This window comes from Tachyglossus aculeatus, chromosome 4, assembly GCF_015852505.1.
Source record: "Tachyglossus aculeatus isolate mTacAcu1 chromosome 4, mTacAcu1.pri, whole genome shotgun sequence".
In the NCBI taxonomy this organism is placed as follows: Eukaryota; Metazoa; Chordata; class Mammalia; order Monotremata; family Tachyglossidae; genus Tachyglossus; species Tachyglossus aculeatus.
Genome location: NC_052069.1, coordinates 48,592,523 through 48,619,052, shown reverse-complemented (window position 1 = coordinate 48,619,052; position 26,530 = coordinate 48,592,523). Strand labels below are relative to the sequence as shown.

The following is a 26,530-nucleotide window of genomic DNA, read 5'->3' as shown; positions in this document are numbered from 1 at the left end:
GGCCCTCCCAACAGTGGCCATGGCCCTCCCAATGGTTGTCATTGTCTTCCCAACGGTTGCTACTGTCCTCCCACTGGTGCCACTGTCCTCCCAGTAGCTGCCCTGGACCCTGCCCTAAAGCCTTACTCACTGGCAGACCTCATCCCCTTAGCTGGCACTCCGTCTCACGTCGGCAATGCCGTGGGTTAAGTGAACACTGCAGCAAATCCCCCGTTTCCGTTCCCTCCCTTTTCCCCTTCAGATTGTTCTCCCAGCCGGCTTTGTATTACTGGCGCTGACATTTTCGACCCTTGTCCCACCTTTTGGAGAGTATCCCGAATTGACGCTGCATCCCTGGATCTACGGACAGCAGTATACCTTCTTCAGGTCAGAGTTCACTCATTCATTCATTCAATAGTATTTATTGAGCGCTTGCTGTGTGTACTAGGCCCTTGGGAGGTACGAATCGGCAACATATAGAGACGGTCCCTACCCGACAACGGGCTCACAGTCTAGAAGGGGGAGACAAACGACGAAACAAAACATGTGGACAGGTGTCAAGTCATCAGAACAAAGTTCCGCCTTGCCCCCCGGACTCTCAGCCCGCCAGTGGGTCTGTCCCTCACCCCTAACTTGCTTCGGGACCCCGAGGCAGTATCGCTTCTTTGTCAGAAAGGCAAATTGAGAGCCCTCTCTTCCATCTGGCCATCGACGGGTCAGTTACAAGGAGGCTCCTTTCGCTGCCAGAAAGGAATGAAGCAGCCCAGGCCAGACCACGGAGATAAGAAGGGCAGAGAGAAAGGGGGAAGGCAGATGAAGCTATATCCTTAGAAGACAACAGCCATTGCCTTGTCCTTTGACCCCTTGCAAAATCCCTTTAATGTTTACATATTTGGCCCCGTTTCCAGGCCTAAATGTTCAGTACCCAAAGGAACTCTAATCCTTTAGAGACGGTGTTCTCCTCGCGTGACCCTGGCACGGGGTGGTTCTGTATATCCTGCCCCCAACACGGTTTCCTAGCGTAAACCTTTCCCGATCTGCTTAGCTCCGAACAGGCAGGCGGTGAGCAGACGGCTTCCCTTGCGGACGTTCTCCTGAACAAGCCCGGATTTGGAAACCGCTGCCTGAAGGAAGAGTCGCTTCCGTGAGTTTCTGGGGTGCGAGCAGAAAAACCGCCGGGTGGAGGGAAATGAGCCTGGCTTAAAGCGCTTATAGCTGCACTTGCTGTCGATGAGTTTGCACACCGGGAGCTCCCAGGGGCCCAGCGTTTACACGTTCAGTTGTATTTATTGCTTACGATGTGCAGATCACTGTACTAAGCGCTTGGGAAAGTACAACACAACAATGTTGCCAACTTGTACTTCCCAAGCGCTTAGTACAGTGCTCTGCACACAGTAAGCGCTCAATAAATACGATTGATGATGGTGATGATGATGAACAATAAACAGTGACATTCTCTGCCCACAAAGAGCTTACAGTCTAGAGCGGGCGGGATGCAGGCATCAATACAAATAATTACAATTACAGATATAAAAATAAAATTACAGATTCATTCATTCAATCGTATTTATTGAGCGCTTATTGTGTGCAGAGCACTGGACTAAGCGCTTTGGAAGTACAAGTCGGCAACATATAGAGACGGTCCCTACCCAACAACTGGCTCACAGTCTAGAAGGGGGAGACAGACAACAAAACCAAACATGTGGACAGGTGTCAAGTCATCAGAATAAATAGAAGTAAAGCTAGATGCACATCATTAACAAAATAAATAGAATAGTAAATATGTACAAGTAAAATAAATAGAGTAATAAATCTGTCCTTTTCTGCACCCAAGGCCTTGTGAGGAAAGACGCAGTATGGGTTCTAATCCCACCAGAAGCACCTGAGTTCTAATCCCAGCTCCGCCACTTGTCTGCTGTGTGACCTTGGGAAAGTCACTTCACTTCTCTGTGCTTCAGTGACCTCATCTGTAAAATGGGGATTAAATCCTACTTCCTCCTACTTAGACTGTGAGCCCCATGTGGGACAGGGACTATGTCCAACCTGGTTAGCTTGTATCTACCCCAGAATCAGTGTGGCCTAGTGGATAGAACATGGGCCCAGGAGTCAGAAGGATGTGGATTCTAATCCTGGCTGCACCACATCAGCTGTGTGACTTTGGGCAAGTCACTTAACTTCTCTGTGCCTCAGTTACCTCATCTGTAAAATGGGGATTAATAATAATAATAATAATAGCATTTATTAAGTGCTTACTATGTGCAAAGCACTGTTCTAAGCACTGGGGAGTTACAAGGTGAGAAGAGAGTGTCTTAAAGCTAAAGGCCAGACTGGAATGGGTAACCTTTTATTGTTTTTTGAGGAGTGGGGAGATCTTTTCTTTTTTTTTTTTGGTATTTGTTAAGCGCTTACTATGTGCAAAGCACTGTTCCAAGCACTGGGGGGATACAAGGTGATCAGGTTGTCCCACGAGGGGCTCACAGTCTAATCCCCATTTTACAGATGAGGTAACTGAGGCACAGAAAAGTGAAGTGACTTGCCCAAAGTCACACAGCTGACAATTGGCGAAGTCGGGATTTGAACCCATGACCTCTGACTCCAAAGCCCAGGCTCTTTCCACTGAGCCATGCTGCGTCCCATGACTGTGAGCCCCATGTGGGACAACCTGATTACCGGTGTTTCTATCCCAGGATTTAGAACAGTGTTTGGCACATAGTAAGTGCTTAACAAATACCGTTATTATTATTATCCCCATTTGACAGATGAGGTAACTGAGGCGCAGAGAAGTTAAGTGACTTGCCCAAAGTCACACAGCTGATGTGGTGGAGACAGGATTAGAACCGACAACCACTGACTCCTAAACCCAAGCTCTTTCCACTAAGCCACGCTGCAGAGTGTGAGCCCCATGTGGGACAGGGACTGTGTCCAACCTCGTTAACTTGCATTTACTCCAGCACACAGAACAGTGCTTGGCACATAGTAAGTGCTTAACAACTATTATAATTATTATTATGATTATTACGATGTATCTCAAAACGGTGGAGTCGCTATTCCCAGCAGAGGTCCTGCAGGCTAATGCATTCATTCATTCATTTAATCGTATTTTTTGAGCACTTACCGAGTGCAGAGCACTGTACTAAGCACTTGGGAGAGTATAGTACAACAATAAACAGACACATCCCCTGCCCACAGTGAGTTTACAGTCTAGAGACGGGGAGGTGACCTGCAGGGGAACAAACTCCTGCAGGGCATGAGGAGACACTGTACTTGAGGACTCTGGGTATCCCCATCCCCCAGAAGCCCATCACCTTGGTGCCATCTTGGATTCCCCTCAATTATAATAATAATAATAATAATAGCATTTATTAAGCGCTTACTATGTGCAAAGCACTGTTCTAAGCTCTGGGGAGGTTACAAGGTGATTAGGTTGTCGCACGGGGGGCTCACAATCTTCATCCTCATTTTCCAGATGAGCGAACTGAGGCCCAGAGAAGTGAAGTGACTTGCCCAAAGTCACACAGCTGACAATTGGCGGAGCTGGGATTTGAACCCATGACCTCTGACTCCAAAGCCCAGGCTCTTTCCACTGAGCCACGCTGCTCCATCTTTCATCTCCCACATTCCACGTGTCTTGAAATGCTGCCGGTGTTTGCTTCCCCGTTTTCCAGGATCTTCCCTACCCTCACTTTTGTGTAAAATCTCACCCCTCTGAGCCATACTCTACTGCTCCAGTTGCCAGATTGTTCTCCGGCCTCTAAATTCGCCCCTCCTCAGCTTAACCTGTGCTCTATGCCTGGCTCAGCTTCCTAAAATCATGGCCCAAACACATTTGGGAGTCGGAGGACGTGGGTTCCAATTCCGCCTCTGCCACATGTCTGCTGTGTGACCTTGGGCCAGTCACTTAACTTCCCTGTGCCTTAGTTACCTCATCTTTCAAATGGGGATTAAAAGTGTGAGCCCCACATGGGACGATCTGATTACCCCGTGTCTACCCAGCGCTTAGAACAGTGCTTGGCACATAGTAAGCACTTAACAAATACCATAATAATAATAATGATTTCTCTGCTCCTCAAAAACTTCCAATAGCTACTCATTTATCCAGGTAGTCAGTAATGGCTATTGATCCCTAACTATTCATTCAATCATATTTATTGAGCGCTTACTGTGTGCAGAGCACTGTACTAAGCGCTTACTATGTACTAAGCACTGTACTATGTGCCGAGAACTATACTCGACACTTGAAGAAGCACAGTAGCACAGGACTTGGGGATTTTTATGAAGTTTGTTAAACGTTTACTATTTGTCAAGCACTGTTCTAGGCACTGGGGGAGTTTATCATGTTGGACATGGTTCCTGCCTTACCTGGGGCTGTAAGCTCATTGCAGGCAGGGAAACTGTCTGTTATAGTGTTACAATCAATCAATCAATCGTATTTATTGAGCACTTACTGTGTGCAGAGCACTGTACTAAGCGCTTGGGAAGTACCAGTGGGCACATATAGAGACAGTCCCTACCCAACAGTGGGCTCACAGTCTAAAAGTACAGTTACACTATACTCTCCCAAACACTTAGTACAGTGTTCTGCCCACGGTAAGCCCTCAATAAATACAACTGACAGGCTGGATTCGTTCATTCACTCGATCGTATTTATTGAGCGCTTACTGTGTGCAGATCACTGTACTAAGCGCTTGGGAAGGACAAATCGGCAACAAATAGAGATGGTCCCTACCCAACAACGGGCTCACAGTCTGTGTGTGTGTGTGTGTGTTTGTGTTGGGGGCGGTGTGAGTGTGTCTCTGTTAGGAAAAATGTTAGGAAAAATGTGCAAACCACCGCCCTGGGATTCGTGAAACCTGGATTCTGGTGGCAGCCCCGGCTCATCCCCACTTTCTCTGAGCCTCAGTGATCCGACCTGCAAAATGGAGATCCCATCCCGCCACCACACACACACACACACACACACACACACAGAAACACACACACACACACACATAACAATAATAATAGACTTTTAGGCTGTGAGCCCACTGTTTGGTAGGGACTGTCTCTATATGTTGCCAATTTGTACTTCCCAAGCACTTAGTACAGTGATCTGCACACAGTTAGAGCTCAATAAATACGATTGATTGATTGATTAATAATAATAATGGCATTTATTAAGCACTGACTATATGCAAAGCACTGTTCTAAGCGCTGGGGAGGTTACAAGATGATCAGGTTGTCCCACGGTGGGCTCACAGTCTTCATCCCCATTTTACAGATGTGGTAACTGAGGCCCAGAGAAGTTAAGTAACTTGAGCAAAGTCACACAGCTGACAAGTGGCGGAGCCGAGATCAAAACCCATGACCTCTGACTCCAAAGCCCAGGCTCTTTCCACTGAGCCACGCCGCTTCTCTGTCTCACTGCCTAGATCAAAGGGAGGAGGATTGAATTCCCGTTTTACAGTTGAGGTGACTGAGGCACAGAGAAGTGGAGTGACTTGCCCAAGGTCACACAGCAAGCAATTGGCAGAGCTGGGTTTAGAACCCAGGACATCTGATGCCCAGGCCCATGCTCTTTCCACTAGGCCATGCTACTTCTCCTTAAGTTAAATTAGAGAAGCAGCGTGGCTCAGTGGAAAGAGCCCGGGCTTGGGAATCAGAGGTCATGGGTTCTAATCCCGGCTCTGCCACTTATCAGCTGTGTGACTTTGGGCAACTCATTTAACTTCTCTGGGCCTCAGTTCCCTCATCTGTAAAATGGGGATTAAGACTGTGAGCCCCGCGTGGGACAGCCTGATCACCTTATATCTACCCCAGTGCTTAGAGCAGTGCTTGGCACATAGTAAGCACTTAGCAAATACCATTTAAAAAAATTAAAGTAAAATAATAATAATAATGGCATTTATTAAGCGCTTACTATGTGCCAAGCACTGTTCTAAGCGCTGGGGAGGTTACAAGGTGACGAGGTTGTCCCACGGGGGGCTCCCAGTCTTAATCCCCATTTTACAGATGAGGGAACTGAGGCCCAGAGAATAATAATAATAATGATAATGATGGCATTTATTAAGTGCCTACAAGACTCAATCCCTGACCTTGAAGATGCTGACATTTTAATGGAAGAGACTGGCAGTCAAAGACTTAGACTTGCAGTGGAAACGGGAGGGAAAAGGTACTGCATATAGAGTCGATAGCAAGGGTATGCAAAAAAAAAAGAATCAAAGAATGCCGTACATGAATTAATATAGATGAAAGTGCCAAGGGAGCTGCTGAGAAGAACCAGCCTGGAGTGGTGGAAATCAATCAGTGGTATAAACTGAGTGCTCATTATGTCCACCGCACTGTACTGAGAGCTTGGGAGAGTCCAATATAACAGAGTTGGTAGACATGTGCCCTGCCCACAAGGAGCTTACAGTCTAGAAAGTAGTTGGGCTGGAGGGAGGGGAGGGAGGTCATCTCCTGTAGCAGGTGGGTTTTCAGTAGAGCTTTGAAGACGGAGAGGGAACTCAGAAGGTCATGTGTTCTAATCTTGGCTCCACCGCTTGTCTGCTGTGTGACCCTGGGCTAGTCACTTCACTTCTCTGGGCTTCAGTTACCTCATCTGTAAAATAAGGATTGAGACTGTGAGCCTCACGTGGGTTAAGCGCTTAGCCCAGTGCTCTGCACACAGTAAGTGCTCAATAAATACGATTGAATGAATGACAGGGACTGTGTCCAACCCAAGTTGCTTGTAACCATTCATTCATTCATTCAATCATATTTATTGAGCGCTTACTTTCTGCAAAGCACTGTACTAAGCACTTGGGAAAGTACAATATAACAACGGACACATTCTCTGTCCACAGTGAGCTCACGTGTGAACCCGTTGCTGGGTAGGGACTGTCCCTATATGTTGCTGATTTGTACTTCCCAAGTGCTTAGTGCAGTGCTTTGCACACAGTAAGCCCTCAATAAATACAATTGAATGAATGAATGAATGAATGAATGAGCTCCCCCTCCTCCCCATCTCCCCGCTTTACCTCCTTCCCCTCCCCACAGCACCTATATATATGTATATATGTTTGTACGGATTTATTACTCTATTTATTTTATTTGTACTTATTTATTCTATTTATTTTATTTTGTTAATATGTTTTGTTTTGTTCTCTGTCTCCCCCTTCTAGACTGTGAGCCCCATCAATCAATCAATCAATCATATTTATTGAGCACTTACTGTGTGCAGAGCACTGTACTAAGCGCTTGGGAAGTGCAAGTTGGCAACATATAGAGACAGTCCCTACCCAACAGTGGGCTCACAGTCTAGAAGGGGGAGACAGAGAACAAAACCAAGCATATTAACAAAATAAAATAAATAGAATAGATATGTACAAGTAAAATAAATAAATAGAGTAATAAATATGTACAAACATATATACATATATACAGGTGCTGTGGGGAAGGGAAGGAGGTAAGCCTTGGGGGGATGGAGAGGGGAACGAGGGGGAGAGGAAGGAGGGGGCTCAGTCTGGGAAGGCCTTCTGGAGGAGGTGAGCTCTCAGTAGGGCTTTGAAGGGAGGAAGAGAGCTAGCTTGGTGGTATGCTCCATTCATTTAGTGTGGCGTTCCCCCATGTGGGACAGGGGCTGAGTCTGATCTGGTTATCTAGAGTTTACCCCAGAGCCTAATACAGTGATTGACACATAGAAAGTGCTTACCAAATACCCCAATTATTATCATTAATATTATCGCCACAATAGGTGTCCCTTGAATACTAGTAATGATGATGAAGACGACAATGACTTTGGCCCAAGAAACTAGTTCTCAAACTGAACCATATGCCAGAGAGATTGTCTCTACCCTTGGTGAATAATTGTGGTGGTACCTAACTAAGCAGTTAGTACAGTGCTCTGCACACAGTAAGCCCTCAGTTGTGGTGGTACAAAACTAAGCAGTTAGTACAGTGCTCTGCACACAGTAAGCCCTCAATAAAACGACATGGCGAAGTAGATAGAGCATGGGCCTGGGAATCAGAAGGTCATGGGTTCTAATCCTGACTTTGTTATTTGTTTGCTGTGTGACCCTGGGCAAGTCACCTCACTTCTCTGTGCTTCAGTTACCTCATCTGTAAAATGGGGATTGAGACTGTGAGCCCTACGTGGGATAGGGACTGTGTCCAACCCAATTTGCTTGTAACCACCCCAGAGCTTAGTACAGTGCCTGGCACATAGTAAGTGCTTAACAAATACCATTATTATTATTATTAATAAATAACATTGATGATGATTTGTTAATCACCCTCTGTGTGTCAAGCACTCTACTAACTGCCCTAGTAGATAAAAGATAATAATAATAATGATGGCATTTATTAAGTGCTTACTATGTGCAAGGCACTGTTCTAAGCCCTGGGGAGGTTACAAGGTGATTAGGTTGTCCCACGGGGGGATCACAGTCTTAATCCCCATTTTACAGATGAGGTAACTGATGCTCAGAGAAGTTGTGACTTGCCCAAAGTCACACAGCTGACAATGGCAGAGCCGGGATTTGAACCCATGACCTCTGACTCCAAAGCCCGGGCTCTTTCCACTGAGCCATGCTGCTTCAGGCATAGTCTCCGTCCTATGTGTGACCTAAGTAGGATAGAGAACAGGCCTGTAATTCCCATTTTGGGGGTTTGTTTTTAATGGTATCTGTTAATCAATCAATCAATCATATTTATTGAGCGCTTACTGTGTGCAGAACACTGTACTAAGTGCTTGGGAAGTACAAGTTGGCAACATATAGAGACAGTCCCTACCCAACAGTGGGCTCACAGTCTAAAAGGGAGAGACAGAGAACAAAACCAAACATACTAACAAAATAAAAGAAATAGAATAGATATGTACAAGTAAAATAAATAAATAGAGTAATAAATATGTACAAACATATATACATATATACAGGTGCTGTGGGGAAGGGAAGGGGGTAAAATGAGGGGGATGGAGAGGGGGACGAGGGGGAGAGGATGTTCCATGTACTGTACTAAGCACTAGATCCCTGTCCCACATGGGACTCACAGTCTTAATTCCCCTTTTACAGATGTGGTAACTGAGGGCCAGAGAAGTGAAGTGACTTTCCCAAGGTCACGCAGCAGACAAATGGCAGAGCTGGGATTAGAACCCAGGCCCTTCTGACTCCCAGCCCATGCTCTATCCACTAGACCGCACCACTTCCCATTTGCATCAGCTCTCGGCTAATTTTGGGCCCCCCATTCCTGTAGGGGTTTAAAAATCTCCTTTATCCTTCCCCAAAGAGCCAGCATGAGCTGCCCAAGGTGAATCAAAGGCATTCATTCATTCAGTCGTATTTATTGAGCGCATACTGAGTGCTGAGCACTGTACTCAGCGCTTGGAAAGTACAAACAGAGACAATCTCTACTCAACAACGGGCTCACAGACTAGAAGGGGGAGACAGACAACAAAACAAAACAAGTAGACAGGCATCATTAGAATCAAAATAGATTAATAGAATTATAGATATATACATATCATTAATAAAATAGAATAATAAGTCCGTACAAATATGCACAAGTGCTGTGGGGTGGGGAAGAGCAGAGGGAGGGAGTCGGGGCGATGGGGAGAGGAGGAGGAGCAGAGGAAAAGGGGGCTCAGTCTGGGAAGGCCTCCTGGAGGAGGGGAGCTTTCAGTAGGGCCTTGAAGGGAGGAAGAGAATTAGTTTGGCAGGTGTGAGAAGGAAGGGCATTCAAGTTCAGGGGAAGGACGTGAGCCGGGGGTCAATGGCGGGACAGGCGAGAACGAGGCCCAGTGAGGAGGTTAGCGGTGGCAGAGGAGCGGAGGGTGCGGGCTGGGCTGGAGAAGGAGAGAAGGGAGGTGAGGTAGGAGGGGGCGAGGTGATGGAGAGCCTTGAAGCCGAGAGGGAGGAGTTTTTGCTTCAAATAAAGGTTTACAGGCAACCACTGAAGATTTTTTAGTCATCTGGTTGGAAGCAGCTTAGTACAGTGCCCCAGCACTCAGTACAGTGCTTGGCACATAGTAAGTGCTAGACTGTAAGCTCACTGTAGTCAGGAAATGCGTCTATCAACTATGTTATACTCTTAACAAATGCCAACATTATTATTATTATACTCTTCCAGTCACTTAGTGCAGTGTTCTGCACACAGTAAGCATTCAATAAATACAACTGATTGATTGCTAACAAATGCTATACAAAAAGTAGGCCACAAAATTCCCACAGTTATGAAATACCGAATGCAGTTGAGGTAAGGGAAGTTCAAATCTTGAGAAAGGGGTGGGAGGAGGCGTGGGTGGCTGTGTGGGTGTGTGTATGTGTGAGTGTTGTTTCATTCCCTGCCTGGACCTGGCCAAGGGGTTTTTAATAAAGAGTTGATAGTCTAAATCTACCAGAAGACTGAATCGCGGCCAGAGAGAGCCTTGTAATGATAGGATATTATCAGGGCTTGGGGTGAAAAGGAGGTCAGGAAAACATTTCATTTGAAGGGCAATCAAAGTATAGGGAATGCATTGTACCGGGTTTGAAAATTCATTCATTCAATCGTATTTATTGAGCGCTTACTGTGTGCAGAGCACTGTACTAAGCATTTGGGAAGTACAAGTTGGCAACATACAGAGACAGTCCCTACCCACCAACGGGCTCACAGTCTAGAAGGGGGAGACAAGACAATAAAACAAAACATATGGACAGGTGTCAAGTCGTCAGAATAAATAGAAGTAAAGCTAGATGCACATCATTAACAAAATAGAACAGTAATTATGATGGGTTTGGAGAGATCACAAAAGTACAAAGATGATGTTTCCAAAATAAATCCCCTTTGGTCCATCCCCGCCCCACCCGGTTGTAATAATAATAGTATTGGTGTTTTTTAAGCGCTTACTATGTGCCAAGCACTGTTCTAAGCACCGGAGTAGATACCATTTTACAGATGAGGTAACTGAAGCACAGAGAATAATAATAATAATAATAATAATGATGGCATTTATTAAGCGCTTACTATGTGCAAAGCACTGTTCTAAGCGCTGGGGAGGTTACAAGGTGATCAGGTTGTCCCACGCGGGGCTCACAGTCTTCATCCCCATTTTACAGATGGGGGAACTGAGGCCCAGAGACAAGTGGCACAGATGACAAGTGGTGGAGCTGGGATTTGAACCCCTGAACTCTGACTCCAAAGCCCCGGCTCTTTCCAAGTGACTTGCCCAAAGTCACACAGCTGACAATTGGCGGATTGGGATTAGAACCCATGACCTCTGATTCCCAAGCCCGTGCTCTTTCCACTAAGTCATGCTGCTTATTCATTCATTCATTCGTCCAATCGTATTTATTGAGCTCTTACTGTGTGCAGAGCACTGTACTAAGTGCTTGGGAAGTACAAGTTGGCAACATATAGAGACGGTCTCTACCCAACAGTGGGCTCACAGTCTAGAAGATCATTCTCCGGTCCTCTCTTTATCCAGCCGGAGAATAGGAGGGAGCTGAGCGGGGTGAGGGGCTTCTCAGAGAGACGTGGGACACGGATTGGTTCCCATTTTCCAGGGTTCCCGGCTGGGCAGGGGCTGCAAGATGGGCAGGGGAGCCTGGCTGCCCAGGGGAACTCCATATTGTCCCAGCAGGATGAGTAGGAAGAAACAGGCCTCTCTGGGCTTGGGCGGCCCACTTAAGTCCCTCTCTTGGACTTGTCTGGCTCCATCTTTCCCCATGATTTCCTTCAACTGAGTCACACAGAAAATAGCAAATGATGCTTTGTTAGGTGACCTCCACTGTGGGAGAATCGGAGCAGTCAGTCAGCTGGCCCAGTTCTGTGCTAGTGAGCATCTGCTGAATTGTCGCAGCGCTTACTGTGTGCAAAGCATCTGGAGCAGAAGATAGTTTAAGAGATTTAGCTGCCACTTTGTTCATTTAGTACAGTGCTCTGCGCACAGGAAGCGCTCAATCCATACTTCATGCTGCTGCCCGGATTATCTTTGTCCAGAAACGCTCTGGGCATATTACTCCCCTCCTCAAAAATCTCCAGTGGCTACCAATCAATCTGCGCATCAGGCAGAAACTCCTCACCCTGGGCTTCCAGGCTGTCCATCCCCTCACCCCCTCCTACCTCACCTCCCTTCTCTCCTTCTCCAGCCCAGCCCGCACCCTCCGCTCCTCCGCCGCTAATCTCCTCACCGTACCTCGCTCTCGCCTGTCCCGCCATCGACCCCCGGCCCACGTCATCCCCCGGGCCTGGAATGCCCTCCCTCTGCCCATCCGCCAAGCTAGCTCTCTTCCTCCCTTCAAGGCCCTGCTGAGAGCTCACCTCCTTCCGGAGGCCTTCCCAGACTGAGCCCCTTCCTTCCTCTCCCCCTCGTCTCCCTCTCCACCCCCCCATCTTACCTCCTTCCCTTCCCCACAGCACCTGTATATATGTTTGTACGTATTCGTTACTCTATTTATTCATTTATTTTACTTGTACATATCTATTCTATTTTATTTTGTTAGTATGTTTGGTTTTGTTCTCTGTCTCCCCCTTTTAGACTGTGAGCCCACTGTTGGGTAGGGACCGTCTCTATATGTTGCCAACTTGTACTTCCCAAGCGCTTAGTACAGTGCTCTGCACACAGTAAGCGCTCAATAAATACGATTGATGATGATGATGATGCGGAGGTGAAAGGGTAACCATTGGAGGTTTCTGACGAGCGGAGATATGTTGCCAACTTGTACTTCCCAAGCGCTTAGTGCAGTGCTCTGTACACAGTAAACGCTCAATAAATACGATTGAATGAACGAATGAATGAATGGGAACTGAACCTTTTTTTTAGAAAAGTAAGTAAGGACTGGAGTCAGGAGAGAAAAGAGGCAGGGAGGTTAGCAAGGCGGCTGATATAGTAGTCAAGGTGGGATTGGATAAGATCTTGGATAATATTATTATTAGTATTATAAAATTATAGGTTGTCCCACGTAGGGATCACCACAGTCTTACTTCCCTTAATCCCCATTTTACAGATGAGGTAATTGAGGCTCAGAGAAATTAAGTGGCTTGCCCAAAGTCACCCAGCAGACATTGGTTACATTATATAATTATATATTATATAAATATAATTATATATTAATACAATTAAAATATTGCTATTATCAATCATAATAATGGCATTTGTTAAGTGCTTACTATGTACCGAGCACAGTTACTTAATATAATTGAAATATCATTATTAATAATAATAATGGCATTTGTTAAGTGCTTACTATGTACCGAGCACAGTTCTAAGCGCTGGGGTAGATACAAGGTAATCACAATGTCCCATGTGGGGCTTGCAGTCTTAATCCCCATTTTACAGATGAGGGAACTGAGGCACAGAGAAGTCAAGTGACTTGCCCAAAGTCACACAGCTGATTAGTGGTGGAGACAGGATTAGAACCCATGACCTCTGCTCTTCGGATGGAGAGGAAAGGGTAGATTTTAGTGATGTTATATAAGTGGATCTGATAGGATTTATTGACATTGTCTATGTGGATTGAATGAGACAGATGAGTGTGAAAGACAGGGAGGTTGGTGGTTTTGTCTACAGTGACAGAAAAGCCAAGGGGAGGGTGGTCTAGGTAGGATGGTGAAGAGTTCTGTTTTTGAACATGTTAAGTTTGAGTAATAATACCAATAATAATAATAATGGCATTTGTTAAGCGATTACTATGTGCCAAGTACTGTTCTAAGCGTTGGGGGGACACAAGGTAATCAAGTTGTCCAACGTGGGGCTCGCAGTCTTCATCCCCATTTTACAGATGAGGGAACTGAGGCCCAGAGAAGTTAAGCGATTTGCCCAAAGTCACACAGCTGACAAACGGCGGAGCCAGGATTAGAACCCATGACCTCTGACTCCCAAGCCGGGGCTCTTTCCACTGAGCCACGCTGCTTCTCATCATCAGCAGGATATCCAAATAAAAGTTGTCCTGAATAACAATAATAATAATAATAATAATGGCATTTATTAAGCGTTTACTATGTGCAAGCACTGTTCTAAGCGCTGGGGAGGTTACAAGGTGATCAGGTTGTCCCACTTGGAGCTCACAGTCTTCATCCCCATTTTACAGATGAGGTAACTGAGGCAGAGAGAAGTTAAGTGACTTGCCCAAAATCACACAGCTGACAAGTGGCGGAGCTGGGATTTGAACCCATGACCTCTGACTCCAAAGCTGTTTCCACCGAGCCACGCTGCTTCTCATCCTCAAGGCAGGGTGAAAGATGACACTGCAGAGGAGAGAGTTTAGGGCTAGGGAGGTAGATTGGGGAATCATCCGCATTGAGATGGGAGTTGAATAATAATAATAATCGTGGTATTTGTTAAGCACTTAACTATGTGCCAAGCACTGTTCTAAGCTCTGGGATAGATATGAGGTAATCAGGTTGTCCCACGTAGGGCTCACCACAGTCTTACTTCCCTTAATCCCCATTTTACAGATGAGGTAATTGAGGCTCAGAGAAGTTAAGTGGCTTGCCCAAAGTCACCCAGCAGACAAGAGGCAGAGTCAGGATTAGAATCTATTTCCTCTGACTCCCAAACCTGTGCTCTTAGTGGAAAGAGCCCAAATGTCAGCTGTGTGACTTTGGGCAAGTCACTTAACTTCTCTGGGCCTCAGTTCCCTCATCTGTAAACTGGGGATGAAGACTGTGAGCCCTCTGTGGGACAACCTGATCACCTTGTAACCTCCCCAGCGCTTAGAGCAGTGCTTTGCACATAGTAAGTGCTTAATAAATGCCATCAAAAAAAGAAGCTGCTTCTCACAAGCCACGCTGCTTCTCACAGCAACTCACAGGTGAAGCTGTGCGAGCGAGTGATTCTGCCCTCTCCTCTACCCAGCAACATCACTTCTCCATCCTTATTCACTCAGTGGTATTTATTGAGCGCTTACTGTGTGCAGAGCACTTTACTAAGCGCTCGGGAGAGTATAATACAACAATAAACAGATATGTTCCCTATTGACCCCCATGCACCAGTTGTTTCAGATGTTCAAATCCCTCCTCAAACATACTGTGCTCCCAACTCTTCCACCCATCTCTTGCCCCTAATGACCCGGCCGTGTGAAAATTGAAAGCATCAGATAATTATAATAATAATGATGGTATTTGTTAAGCGCTTATTATGTGACTGAGCCCCCCTCCTTCCTCTCCCTCTCCTCCCCCTCCCCATCCCCCCTGCCTTACCTCCTTCCCCTCCCCACAGCACCTGTATATATGTTTATATGTTTGTACGTATTTATCACTCTATTTATTTATTTTATTTGTACATATTTATTCTATTTATTTTATTTTGTTAGTATGTTTTGTTGTCCGTCTCCCCCTTCTAGACTGTGAGCCCGCTGTTGGGTAGGGACCGTCTCTATGTGTTGCCGACTTGTACATCCCAAGTGCTTAGTACAGTGCTCTGCACACAGTAAGCACTCAATAAATACTATTGAATGAATGAATGAATTTATTACTCTATTTTATTTGTACATATTCATTCTATTTATTTTATTTTGTTAATATGTTTTGTTTTGTTCTCTGTCTCCCCATTCTAGACTGTGAGTCCACTGTTGGGTAGGAACCGTCTCTATATGTTGCCAACTTGTACTTACCAAGCGCTTAGTACAGTGCTCTGCACACAGTAGGCGCTCAATAAATACCATTGAATGAATGAGGAGTCCTACTGGTTTTTATAATCCCTGTTGTTGCAAAACTTACTTTCAGCTCAGGGAATGTGCCTGTTAGATTGTTCCATCATACTCCCCAAAGCGCTCAGTACAGCGCTCTGCACCCAGTGAGCCCTCAATAAATGTGCTTCGAGAAGCAGCGTGGCTCAGTGGAAAAGAGCCCGGGCTTTGGAGTCAGAGGTCATAGGTTCAAATCCCGGCTCCACCAATTGTCAGCTGTGTGACTTTGGGCAAGTCACTTCACTTCTATCTATCCCACATAGATATCTCGTAGCTCATTTGAGGAAAAATTGGCCAACAAGTGGGAAGTCCATCTACAGCATCTGTAAGAGCAGTTTGGCATCAGAGTAAACACTTAAATACCAGTAGTATTATTATTAATATTATTATTATCATCATATTAGTCCCTGGGCCTCAGTTCCCTCACCTGTAAAATGGGGATGAAGACTGTGAGCCCCCGTGGGACAACCTGATCACCTTGTAACTTCTCCAGCGCTTTGAACAGTGCTTTGCACATAGTAAGCGTGTAATAAATGCCATTATTATTATTATTATTATTATTATGATTGCCTCTGTGGCCGGGCTTTTCCAATTTTTCTCTTCTCCGCCTTCCAGGAATTATCCCTGCGGCAACTCCAGCAACTGGGAGACACCACCTGTTCCTCCGAACGTCGCCCAGCTGTTCCGGAAGGGCCAGTGGACTCCGGATGATCCTTCACCCTCGTGCCAGTGTAGCTCACGGGAGAAGCTCACCATGTTGCCCGAGTGCCCTGAGGGGGCCGGGGGGCCTCCCCCTCCCCAGGTGCCAACCCCCCGCTCCTCCTCCTGCCCCCCACCTTTCCGCCCATCCCATGGACACTGCACACAGTAAGCGTTCAATAAATACAATTGATTGATTGATTGATTGGGAGCCAGGAGGACCGTAGCACACGCGTGACGGAGTCAGTGAGTGGGGTGCTCCGGTACGAAAGAGGTGAACGGTCTTTCAGGAGAGGCATCATCATCACCATCGTCGTCATGGTATTTGTTAAGTGCTTGCTCTGTGCCAGGCACTGTACTAAGCGCCGGGGTGGATACAAGCAAATTGAGTCAGACACAGTCCCTGTCCCACGTGGAGCTCACTGTCTTCATCCTGGGAGAGATGTGTCCACAGTGTCTCTGTTGGTCGGAAACGACTGGATGGCATAAGACAAGATGAGAAAACCTTTGGGGAGTGACCCAATTTAAGCCCCATCTTTGACTGCTTCCTTTAAATGGATTGCTGAATTTATCCGAGCCCTTTCAAAGGGAGCCCCTGAGCAGCAGGGACTTAATGGACATGTCGGCGACCCATGAACCAGGAAAACAATTCCATGAGCAAAAATTAAGAAATGTAATCAAAACAAAAGAAAAGTCCTCTTTGGTTTATTTCCAATTCATCATGAAGCACATGACTCCCCTCCTTCCTCTCCCCCTCCTCCCCCATCCATCCCCCCTGCCTTACCTCCTTCCCTTCCCCACCGTATTTATTACTCTATTTATTTATTTTACTTGTACATATTTATTCTATTTATTTTATTCTGTTTATTTTGTTTTGTTCTCTGTCTCCCCCTTCTAGACTGTGAGCCCGCTGTTGGGTAGGGACCGTCTCTATATGTTGCCAACTTGTACTTCCCAAGCGCTTAGTACAGTGCTCTGCACACAGTAAGCGCTCAATAAATATGATTGATTGATTAATCCCCATTTTCCAGATGAGGTAACTGAGGTCCAGGGAAGTGAAGTGACTTGCCCAAGGTCACACAGCTGACAAGTGGCAGAGCTGGGATAATAATAATAATGGCATTTATTAAGCACTTACTGTGTGCAAAGCACTGTTCTAAGCGCTGGAGAGGTTACAAGGTGATCAGGTTGTCCCACCTGGGGCTCGCAGTCTTCATCCCCATTTTCCAGATGAGGTAACTGAGGTCCAGGGCAGTGAAGTGACTTGCCCAAGGTCACACAGCAGACAAGTGGAAGAGCTGGGATAATAATAATAATAATGGCATTTATTAAGCACTTACTGTGTGCACAGCACTATTCTAAGGGCTGAAGAGGTTACAAGGTGATCAGGTTGTCCCACCTGGGGCTCACAGTCTTAATCCCCATTTTACAGATGAGGGAACTGAGGCACAGAGAATTTAAGTGATTTGCCCAGAGTCACACAGCTGACAAGTGGCAGAGCCAGGATTTGAACCCATGACCTCTGACTCTAAAGCCCGGGCTCTTTCTACAGTGCCAACCCACATCCTTCCGACTCACAAGCAGGGCTGTTTAATTGATCCTGTTGGAATCCCCGGCCCAACCAGACCCACAGAACTAAAGCTGCCAACCGATCTGGTGGGATTTGGGATGGAAGGAGCCTAGAGTGGGGTGGTCCCCCATTCCCATCTTCATCCCCCATCCCTGGAAAACACAAACATCTAAAGCAGGAAATAACATTGTCTCTATCAATCAATCAATTGTATTTATTGAGCGCTTACTGTGTACAGAGCACTGTACTAAGCGCTAAGCACAGTCTCTAGACTGTGAGCCCGTTGTTGGGTAGGGACCGTCTCTCTATGTTGCCAACTTGGACTTCCCAAGCTGTACTAAGGTACAGTGCTCTGCACACAGTAAGCGCTCCATAAATACGATTGAATAAATGAATGAATTGGCAGCCTGGCACCTGAGTGGGGAAGCCCCTGGCCTGAATAACATGATTCATTCATTCATTCAATCATATTTATTGAGCGCTTACTGTGTGCAGAGCACTGGACTAAGCGCTTGGGAAGTACAAGTATATAACAATCACCCTCCAAATTATTAGTCTCTTGACCAGAAACTGAGCTGAGCAAACACCCTTAGAGAGCAGGTCGTATCGTTCTCCATGATGTAGCATTTGGCCTCAGGCTCTCAACCTTTAATGATGGTATTTGTTACGTGCTTACTATCAATCAATCAATCAATCGTATTTATTGAGCGCTTACTGTGTGCAGAGCACTGTACTAAGCGCTTGGGAAGTACAAATTGGCAACATATAGAGACAGTCCCTACCCAACAGTGGGCTCACAAGTGCCAGGCACTGTACTAAGCGCTGGGACGGATACGAGTAAATCGAGCTGACCCAGTCCCTGTGCCGTGTGGGGCTCGCGGTCTCGATCCCCATTTTACAGACGAGGGAACTGAGGCCCAGGGACTAATATGATGATAATAATAATATTAATAATAATAATACTGGTATTTAAGTGTTTACTCTGATGCCAAACTGCTCTTACAGATGCTGTAGATGGACTTCCCACTTGTTGGCCAATTTTTCCTCAAATGAGCTATGAAACATCTATGCAGGACGCAGTGTCACCCTGTGTCCTACGAAATGAACTTTTGTTAAAAATGATATGTGTTAAGTGCTTTCTACGTGCCAATCAATCAATCGTATTTATTGAGCGCTTACTGTGTGCAGAGCCAGGGACTATACTAGGTGCTGGGGTAAATCCAAGATAATCAGGTTGGACAGAGTCCCTGTCCCACAGAGGGCTCACCATCTTAAACCCCATTTTATTCATTCATTCATTCATTCAATCGTATTTACGGAGCGCTTACTGCGTGCAGAGCACTGGACTGAGCGCTTGGAAAGTACACTTCAGCAATTCAGAAATTTTACAGTTGAGGTAACTGAGGGAGAAGTAAAAGTGAAGAGACTTGCCCAAAGTCACATAGCAGAGACTGTGAGCCCACTGTTGGGTAGGGACTGTCTCTATATGTTGCCAATTTGCACTTCCCAAGCGCTTAGTACAGTGCTCTGCACATAGTAAGCGCTCGATAAATACGATTGATGATGATGATGATGATGATGATTAGAGCCCACGTCCTTCTAACTTCTAGGCCCGTGCAGCTCCACGTCCCGTTGAGCCAGTCCCGCTCTCATGGCCCCCTGCCCCTCGGCCACACCCCAAGCCCTAATCATTCAATCGTATTTATTGAGCACTTACTGCATGCAGAGCACTGTACTAAGCGCAGCAATAAGGAGAGAGAATCCCTGCCCACAACGAGCTCACACTCTAAATGATGATGATGATGATGGCATTTATTAAGCACTTACTATGTGCAAAGCACTGTTCTGAGTGCTGGAGCACTGTTCTAAGCACTGGAGAATAATGATGGCATTTATTAAGCGCTTACTATGAGCAAAGCACCGTTCTAAGAATGGCTCAGTGGAAAAAGCACGGGCTTGGGAGTCAGAGGTCATGGGTTCGAATCCCAGCTCCACCACTTGTCAGCTGTGTGACTTTGGGCAAGCCACTTAACTTTTCTGTGCCTCAGTTACCTCATCTGTAAAATGGGGATTAAGATTGTGAGCCCCCCGTGGGACAACCTGATCACCTTGTATCCCCCCAGCGCTTAGAACAGTGCTTTGCACATAGTAAGCGCTTAATAAATACTATTATTATTATTATTATTATTATTATTATTATTATTATTATTATTATTATTATTATTCTAAGCACTGGGGAGTTTACAAGGTGATCAGGTTGTCCCACGGGGGGCTCACAGTTTTAATTCCCATTTTCCAGTTGAGGTAACTGAGGCCCAGAGAAGTAATGTGATTTGCCCAAGGTCACACAGCTGACAAGTGGTGGAACTGGGATTTGAACCCATGACCTCTGACTCCAAAGCCCGGGCTCTTTCCACTGAGCCACGGAACAGTACTTTGCACATAGTAAGTGCTTAATAAATGTCAATATCATTATTATTATTATTAAAGAGGGGAAGACAGACATCAATATTCATTCATTCATTCAATCGTATTTATTAAGCGCTTACTGTGTGCAGAGCACTGTACTAAGTGCTTGGGAAGTACAAGTTGGCAACATATAGAGATGGTCCCTACTCAACAACAGGCTCACAGTCTAGAAGGGGGAGACAGACAATGAAACAAAACATGTGGTCAGGTGTCAAGTCATCAGAATAAATAGAAGTAAAGCTAGATGCATATCATTGACAAAATAAATGGAATAGTAATACACAGGCATCAATATGGAGAAGCAGCTTGGCTTGGTGGGAAGAGCACGGGCTTGGGTTGTGGGTTCTAATTCCGGCTCCGCCACTTGTCAGCTGTGTGACTTTGGGCAAGTCACTTAGCTTCTCTCTGCCTCAGTTGCCTCATCTGTAAAATGAGGATTAAGACTGTGAGCCCCATGTGGGACAGCCTCATTACCTTGTATCTAACCCAGCGCTTAGAATAGCGCTTGGCACATAGTAAGCGCTTAACAAATACCATCATTATTATTGTAAATAAATAAAATAGAAATATTTATAAGTGCTATGTGGCGGGGAGAACAAAGGGAGTGAGGGTGACATGGAAGGGTGTGGGAGATGAGGAAAAGCGCTTAGTACAGTGTTCTGCACACAGTAAGCGCTCAACCAATCAATCAATCAATCGTATTTATTGAGCGCTTACTGTGTGCAGAGCACTGTACTAAGCGCTTGGGAAGGACAAGATGACAACTAAGCGGGGATTAAGAGGATAAATTAAGGACATTAAGACTGTGAGCCCTCTGTGGGGCAACCTGATCACCTTGTAACCTCCCCAGCGCTTAAAACAGTGCTTTGCACATAGTAAGCGCTTAATAAATGCCACTAAAAAATAAAAAATAAATACGACTGAATTGAATGGAACTGAAAAGTGGGGCTCTTGCCCTTCCTCTGCTCTGCAGGCCTCTCCCAGACTGCAATGGCCCAAACCCACGGGCCATTTCTAACAGCCTGCAGGAAGGCCAAAAATTCGGATCTTTAAAAATCCTGTTTTCCTCGATCAGAAGCAAACCCTGTTCAGAATTACTTTCCAGATTTAAGGTTGCTCTGCCACCTGGTGGGTAAACCTAGGCTTTATTATTATTATTATTATTATTATTGTTATTATTATTATTATTATTATTATTATTATTATCATCATCATCATCATCATCATTACGATTGTTATTATTATTTTATTATTTTATTATATATTATATAGTAATAATAATATAATAATAATGGTATTTGTTGAGTGCTTACTAGGTGCCATGCACTGCTTTGTGTCCCAGAAGGGCTCGTTAGTTTGAGGGACACAGGAACCAGATGGTTTGCCAAGGTTTTCTTTCCCTTGGCCCGAAAGCCGTCACCCAGCAACCTCCAGCCCGCTGTTGGGTCGGGACCGTCTCTATATGTTGCCAACTTGTACTTCCCAAGCGCTTAGTACAGTGCTCTGCACACAGTAAGCGCTCAATAAATATGACTGAATGAATGAACCGTGAGGAATAAATTTCCAAGGGACTCATGGGGCATTCTGTGCCTCCCAGAGAATACAGCGGAGCACCGAAATTCTCCAAGACCTGACGGACAGAAACATCTCAGACTTCCTGATGAAAACCTATCCCGGCCTTATAAGAAGCAGGTAAGGAGAATGATTTTTTGTGTCTTTCAAAGAGTCCTAACCCTCCCATTTTACAGATGAGGTGACTGAGGCACAGAGAAGTGAAGTGAATTAATAATACTAATGATGGCATTTGTTAACTGCTTACTATGTGCAAAGCACTGTTCTAAGCGCTGGGACAGATACAAGGTGATCAGGTTGGCCCACATGGGGCTCACAGTCTTCACCCCCATTTTACAGATGAGGTCACTGAGGCCCAGAGAAGTGAAGTGACTTGCCCAAGGTCCCACAGCGGACAAGTGTCAGAGCTGAGATTAGAGGTCACATCTTTCTGACTGTCAGGCCCGTGCTCTAACTACTAGGCCACGCTGTTCCTAAATGAATTTCTCCTCTGCCCTCCCAAATCCTCACCTCCACCTCACAGCACCTGTATATATGTATATATGTTTGTACATATTTCTTACTCTATTTATTTTACTTGTACATATCTATTCTATTTTATTTTGTTAATATGTTTGGTTTTGTTCTCTGTCTCTCCCTTCTAGACTGTGAGCCCACTGTTGGGTAGGGATCGTCTCTATATGTTGCCAACTTGTACTTCCCAAGTGCTTAGTACAGTGCTCTGCACACAGTAAGCGCTCAATAAATATGATTGATTAATTGATTGATTAACTATCCCATCACAGTTGACAACATCACCATCCTGCCAGAACCCAAAGCCTTGGCATTCTCCTTGAATCCTTCCTCTCTCTCTCAATTCCTATCCACTCCACTGCTAACTCCTGTCTGCCCCTTCCTCTCCATCCCAATGGCCACATGAGGTCCAGGACCTTAATAATAATAATAATGATAATAATAATAATAACTGTGGTATTTGTTAAGCGCTTGCTATGTGCCAGGCACTGTACTAAGCGCTGGAGTAGATACAAGGTAATCAGGTTGGACACCGTCCGTGTTCCACATGGGGCTCACCGTCTTCATCCCCATTTTACAGATGAGGTAACTGAGGCCGGAGAAATGAAGTGGCTTGCCCAAGGTGGATCCGGAATTAGGGCCCAGGACCTTCTGACTCTCAGACCAATCTGCTCTATTGTGAGCCCCACGTGGGACAACCTGATCACCTTGTATTCCCCCAGTGCTTAGAACAGTGTTTGGCACATAGTAAGCGCTTAACAAATACCAAAAAAAAAAAGAAAACATCTCCCCACTCCTCAAAAACCATCAAGGGTTACCCATTCCAGTCTGGCCTTTAGCTTTAAGACACTCTCTTCTCCCCCTTCTAGACTGTGAGCCCACTGTTGGGTAGGGACCGTCTCTATATGTTGCCAACTTGTACTTCCCAAGCGCTTAGTACAGTGCTCTGCACACAGTAAGCGCTCAATAAATACTATTGATTGATTGATTGATTATCCACTAGGCCACATATGGCTTGAATGGTCTTTGGTCTCCTTCCACCAACCTCTCCCTTCTGCAGTCTGCACTTTGCTGTGCTGTCGGATTCACTTTTCTAAAACAGTGCTCTGAACCCAGCGTGGCTCCGGGGAAAGAGCCCGGGCTTTGGAGTCAGAGGTCATGGGTTCAAATCCCGGCTCCCACCAGTGGTCAGCTGTGTGACTCTGGGCAAGTCACTTCACTTCTCTGTGCCTCAGTTACCTCATCTGTAAAATGGGGATTAAGATTGTGAGCCCCACGTGGGACAACCTGATCACCTTGTAACCTCCCCAATGCTTAGAACAGTGCTTTGCACATAGTAAGCGCTTATTAAATGCCATCATTATTATTATTATTATAAAGAGAGCAGCTCTTCCCCACTATCCCTCCACACACGTAACCCCACTCCTCAAAAACCATCAAGGGTTACCCATTCTGGTCTGGCCTTTAGCTTTAAGATGCTCTCTTCTCCCACCGTATCCCAGCTCGTACTCTTCATTTCTCTCAAGCTAACCAACTCACTGGGCCTCATACTAATAATAATAACGATGATGGTATTTGTTAAGCGCTTACTATGTGCACAGCACTGTTCTAAGTGCTGGGGAGGTTACAAGGTGATCAGGTTGTCCCACGGGGGACTTCCAGTTTTAATCCCCATTTTACAGATGAGGTAACTGAGGCCCAGAGAAGTGAAGTGACTTGCCCAAAGTCACACAGCTGACAATTGGCGGAGCCGGGATTTGAACCCATGACCTCTGACTCCAAAGCCCGGGCTCTGTCCACTGAGCCATGCTGCTTCCCCTACATCTTCATCCATGCTGCTTCATCCTCACCTCTCCCATATCCTACCCCTGGCTCACGCCCACCTACTTCCAGAGTCAAATCAAAGAGAAAAGTCTCCGGGTGTTCGTTTTAACAGGAACTTTGGTTTTGTTTTTCAGTTTGAAGAGCAAATTCTGGGTCAACGAACAAAGGTAGGGCATCTTTTGGGGGAACCGTTACTATTCCAGTGGAATCAATTCCTGACTGGCTCAGGGAAGGCTGGTCCCATCCATGCTCTGCCATAGGAAAGACTTGGAGCTTCATAGCGCGGAGCTTGCGAGCCAGAAGGATGGGCCGGTGGGTGGGTGAGCGCAGTGAACATGCCCCAGGAACGGTTTGAAGACCCCTTGCAGAAGCATTCCCTGACATTCAGTATAAAAACAATAATAATAATAATAATTACGGTACTTGTTAAGTGCTTACTATGTGCCAAACACTATCCTAAGCTCTGGGACGGATACAAGCAAACCGTGTTGGACACAGTTCCCCATGGGGCTCACACTCCTAATCCCCATTTTACAGATGAGGGAACTGAGGCATAGGAAAATGAAGTTACTTCCATTCATTCATTCATTTGTATTTATCGAGTGTTAAAATGTGCAGAGCTCCATACTAAGTGCTTGGAAAATAGAGTAATAAATCTGTACAAATATATATACAAGTACTGTGGGGAGGGGAAGGAGGTAGGGCAGATGGAGGGATGGGGAGGAGGAGAAGAAAAAGGGGGCTCAGTGTGGGAAGGCCTCCTGGAGGAGGTGAGCTCTCAGTAGGGCTTTGAAGGGAGGAAGAGAGCTAGCTTGGCGGATGTGCGGAGGGAGGCACATTACAGATTTATTACTCCATTTATTTTACTTGTACATATTTACTATTCTATTTCTTTTTTTAATGATGTGCATATAGCTGTCTACATGTTTTGTTTCATTGTCTGTCTCCCCCTTCTAGACTGGGAGCCCATTGTCGGGTAGGGACCATCTCTATATGTTGCCTACTTGTACTTCCCAAGCGCTTAGTACAGTGTTCTGCACACAGTAAGCACTCAATAAATACTACCATTAAATGAATGAATGTCCTGCATTCATGAATTGAATTCATTCAATCGTATTTATTGAGTGTTTACTGTGTGCACAGCACTTTACTAAGCGCTTGGGAGGGACAAGTTGGCAACATATAGAGACGGTCCCTACCCGACAACGGGCTCACAGTCTAGAAGGGGGAGGGATGCTAATCTACAGTCTACATGATGCTCTGAGAAATTCCAAGGTCGCTAGGGAGGAGGGGTCATGGGACCACCTTTCTTCCTGTAATATTGTAATAATAATAATAATAATGATGGCATTTATTAAGCACTTACTATGTGCAAAGCACTGTTCTAGGCTCTGGGAAGGTTGCAAGGTCATCAGGTTGTCCCACATGGGGCTCACAGTCTTTATCCCCATTGTACAGATGAGGGAACTGAGGCCCAGAGAAGTGAAGTGACTTGCCCAAAGTCACACAGTTGACGAGTGGTGGAGCCGGGATTTGAACCCATGACCTCTGACTCCAAAGCCTGTGCTCTTTCCACTGAGCCACGTTGTACCCTCCCGAGGGCTTAGTGCAGTACTTTGCCAATAGGAAGCACTTAATAAATACAATTGAATATCTGAGAGGCGGCAGAGGAGCGGAGGGTGCGGGCTGGGCTGGAGAAGGAGAGAAGGGAGGTGAGGTAAGAGGGGCGGGGAATGTGCCTACCAATTCTGTTTTATTGGACTCTCCCAAACGCTTAGTACAGTGCTCCACACACAGTAAGCACTCAATAAACATGATCGATCGGTCCTATCAGTGTGTTCAGGGCTAGCACCTGCTCCTTCCATAGGTGGTGGTAGGGGCAGGGCCGGATGCGGGAGAGGTGTGCGGTTTAGGGGATAGAGAACATTACTGGGAGTCAGAAGGACCTGCGTTCGGATCCCAGATCCTCCACTTGTCTGCTGTGAGAGCTTATAATTCTGTTTATTTATTTTGATGCTATTGAATATCATCTGAGAGGCAGCTCGGGGCCCACTCAGCCCCTGGCCATGTCCCCAAAAACCCCCAGAAGCCCACGTCTAGCCTGGGCTACAAGAGCGATAGTCGAGGTTTACACGCCGCAGTCCGCACTCGAGCCCCCCAGGCCCCAGGCTGCCTTTGAAGGCCCTGATTTTGCATCACCAGGCAGCCTTTTTCTTGCATTCCTTCAGAAGGGGTTTATTTATTATTGTTTTTTTAATGGCATTTATTAAGCGCTTACTAT

The 26,530-nt window shown here is 45.9% G+C and overlaps 1 protein-coding gene across 1 annotated transcript in view; it reads left to right on the top strand.

The window, feature by feature from the left end:
* The window catches only part of ABCA4 (ATP binding cassette subfamily A member 4), a 249,212-nt gene that overhangs the window by 166,433 nt on the left and 56,249 nt on the right, over positions 1 to 26,530 (top strand). Inside the window, exons 28-32 of the mRNA XM_038745065.1 lie at positions 242 to 366; positions 1,025 to 1,123; positions 16,218 to 16,404; positions 21,938 to 22,032; positions 24,384 to 24,416. Coding sequence (XP_038600993.1) covers positions 242 to 366; positions 1,025 to 1,123; positions 16,218 to 16,404; positions 21,938 to 22,032; positions 24,384 to 24,416 — 539 coding nt within the window. The remainder of the gene's footprint in view (positions 1 to 241; positions 367 to 1,024; positions 1,124 to 16,217; positions 16,405 to 21,937; positions 22,033 to 24,383; positions 24,417 to 26,530) is intronic.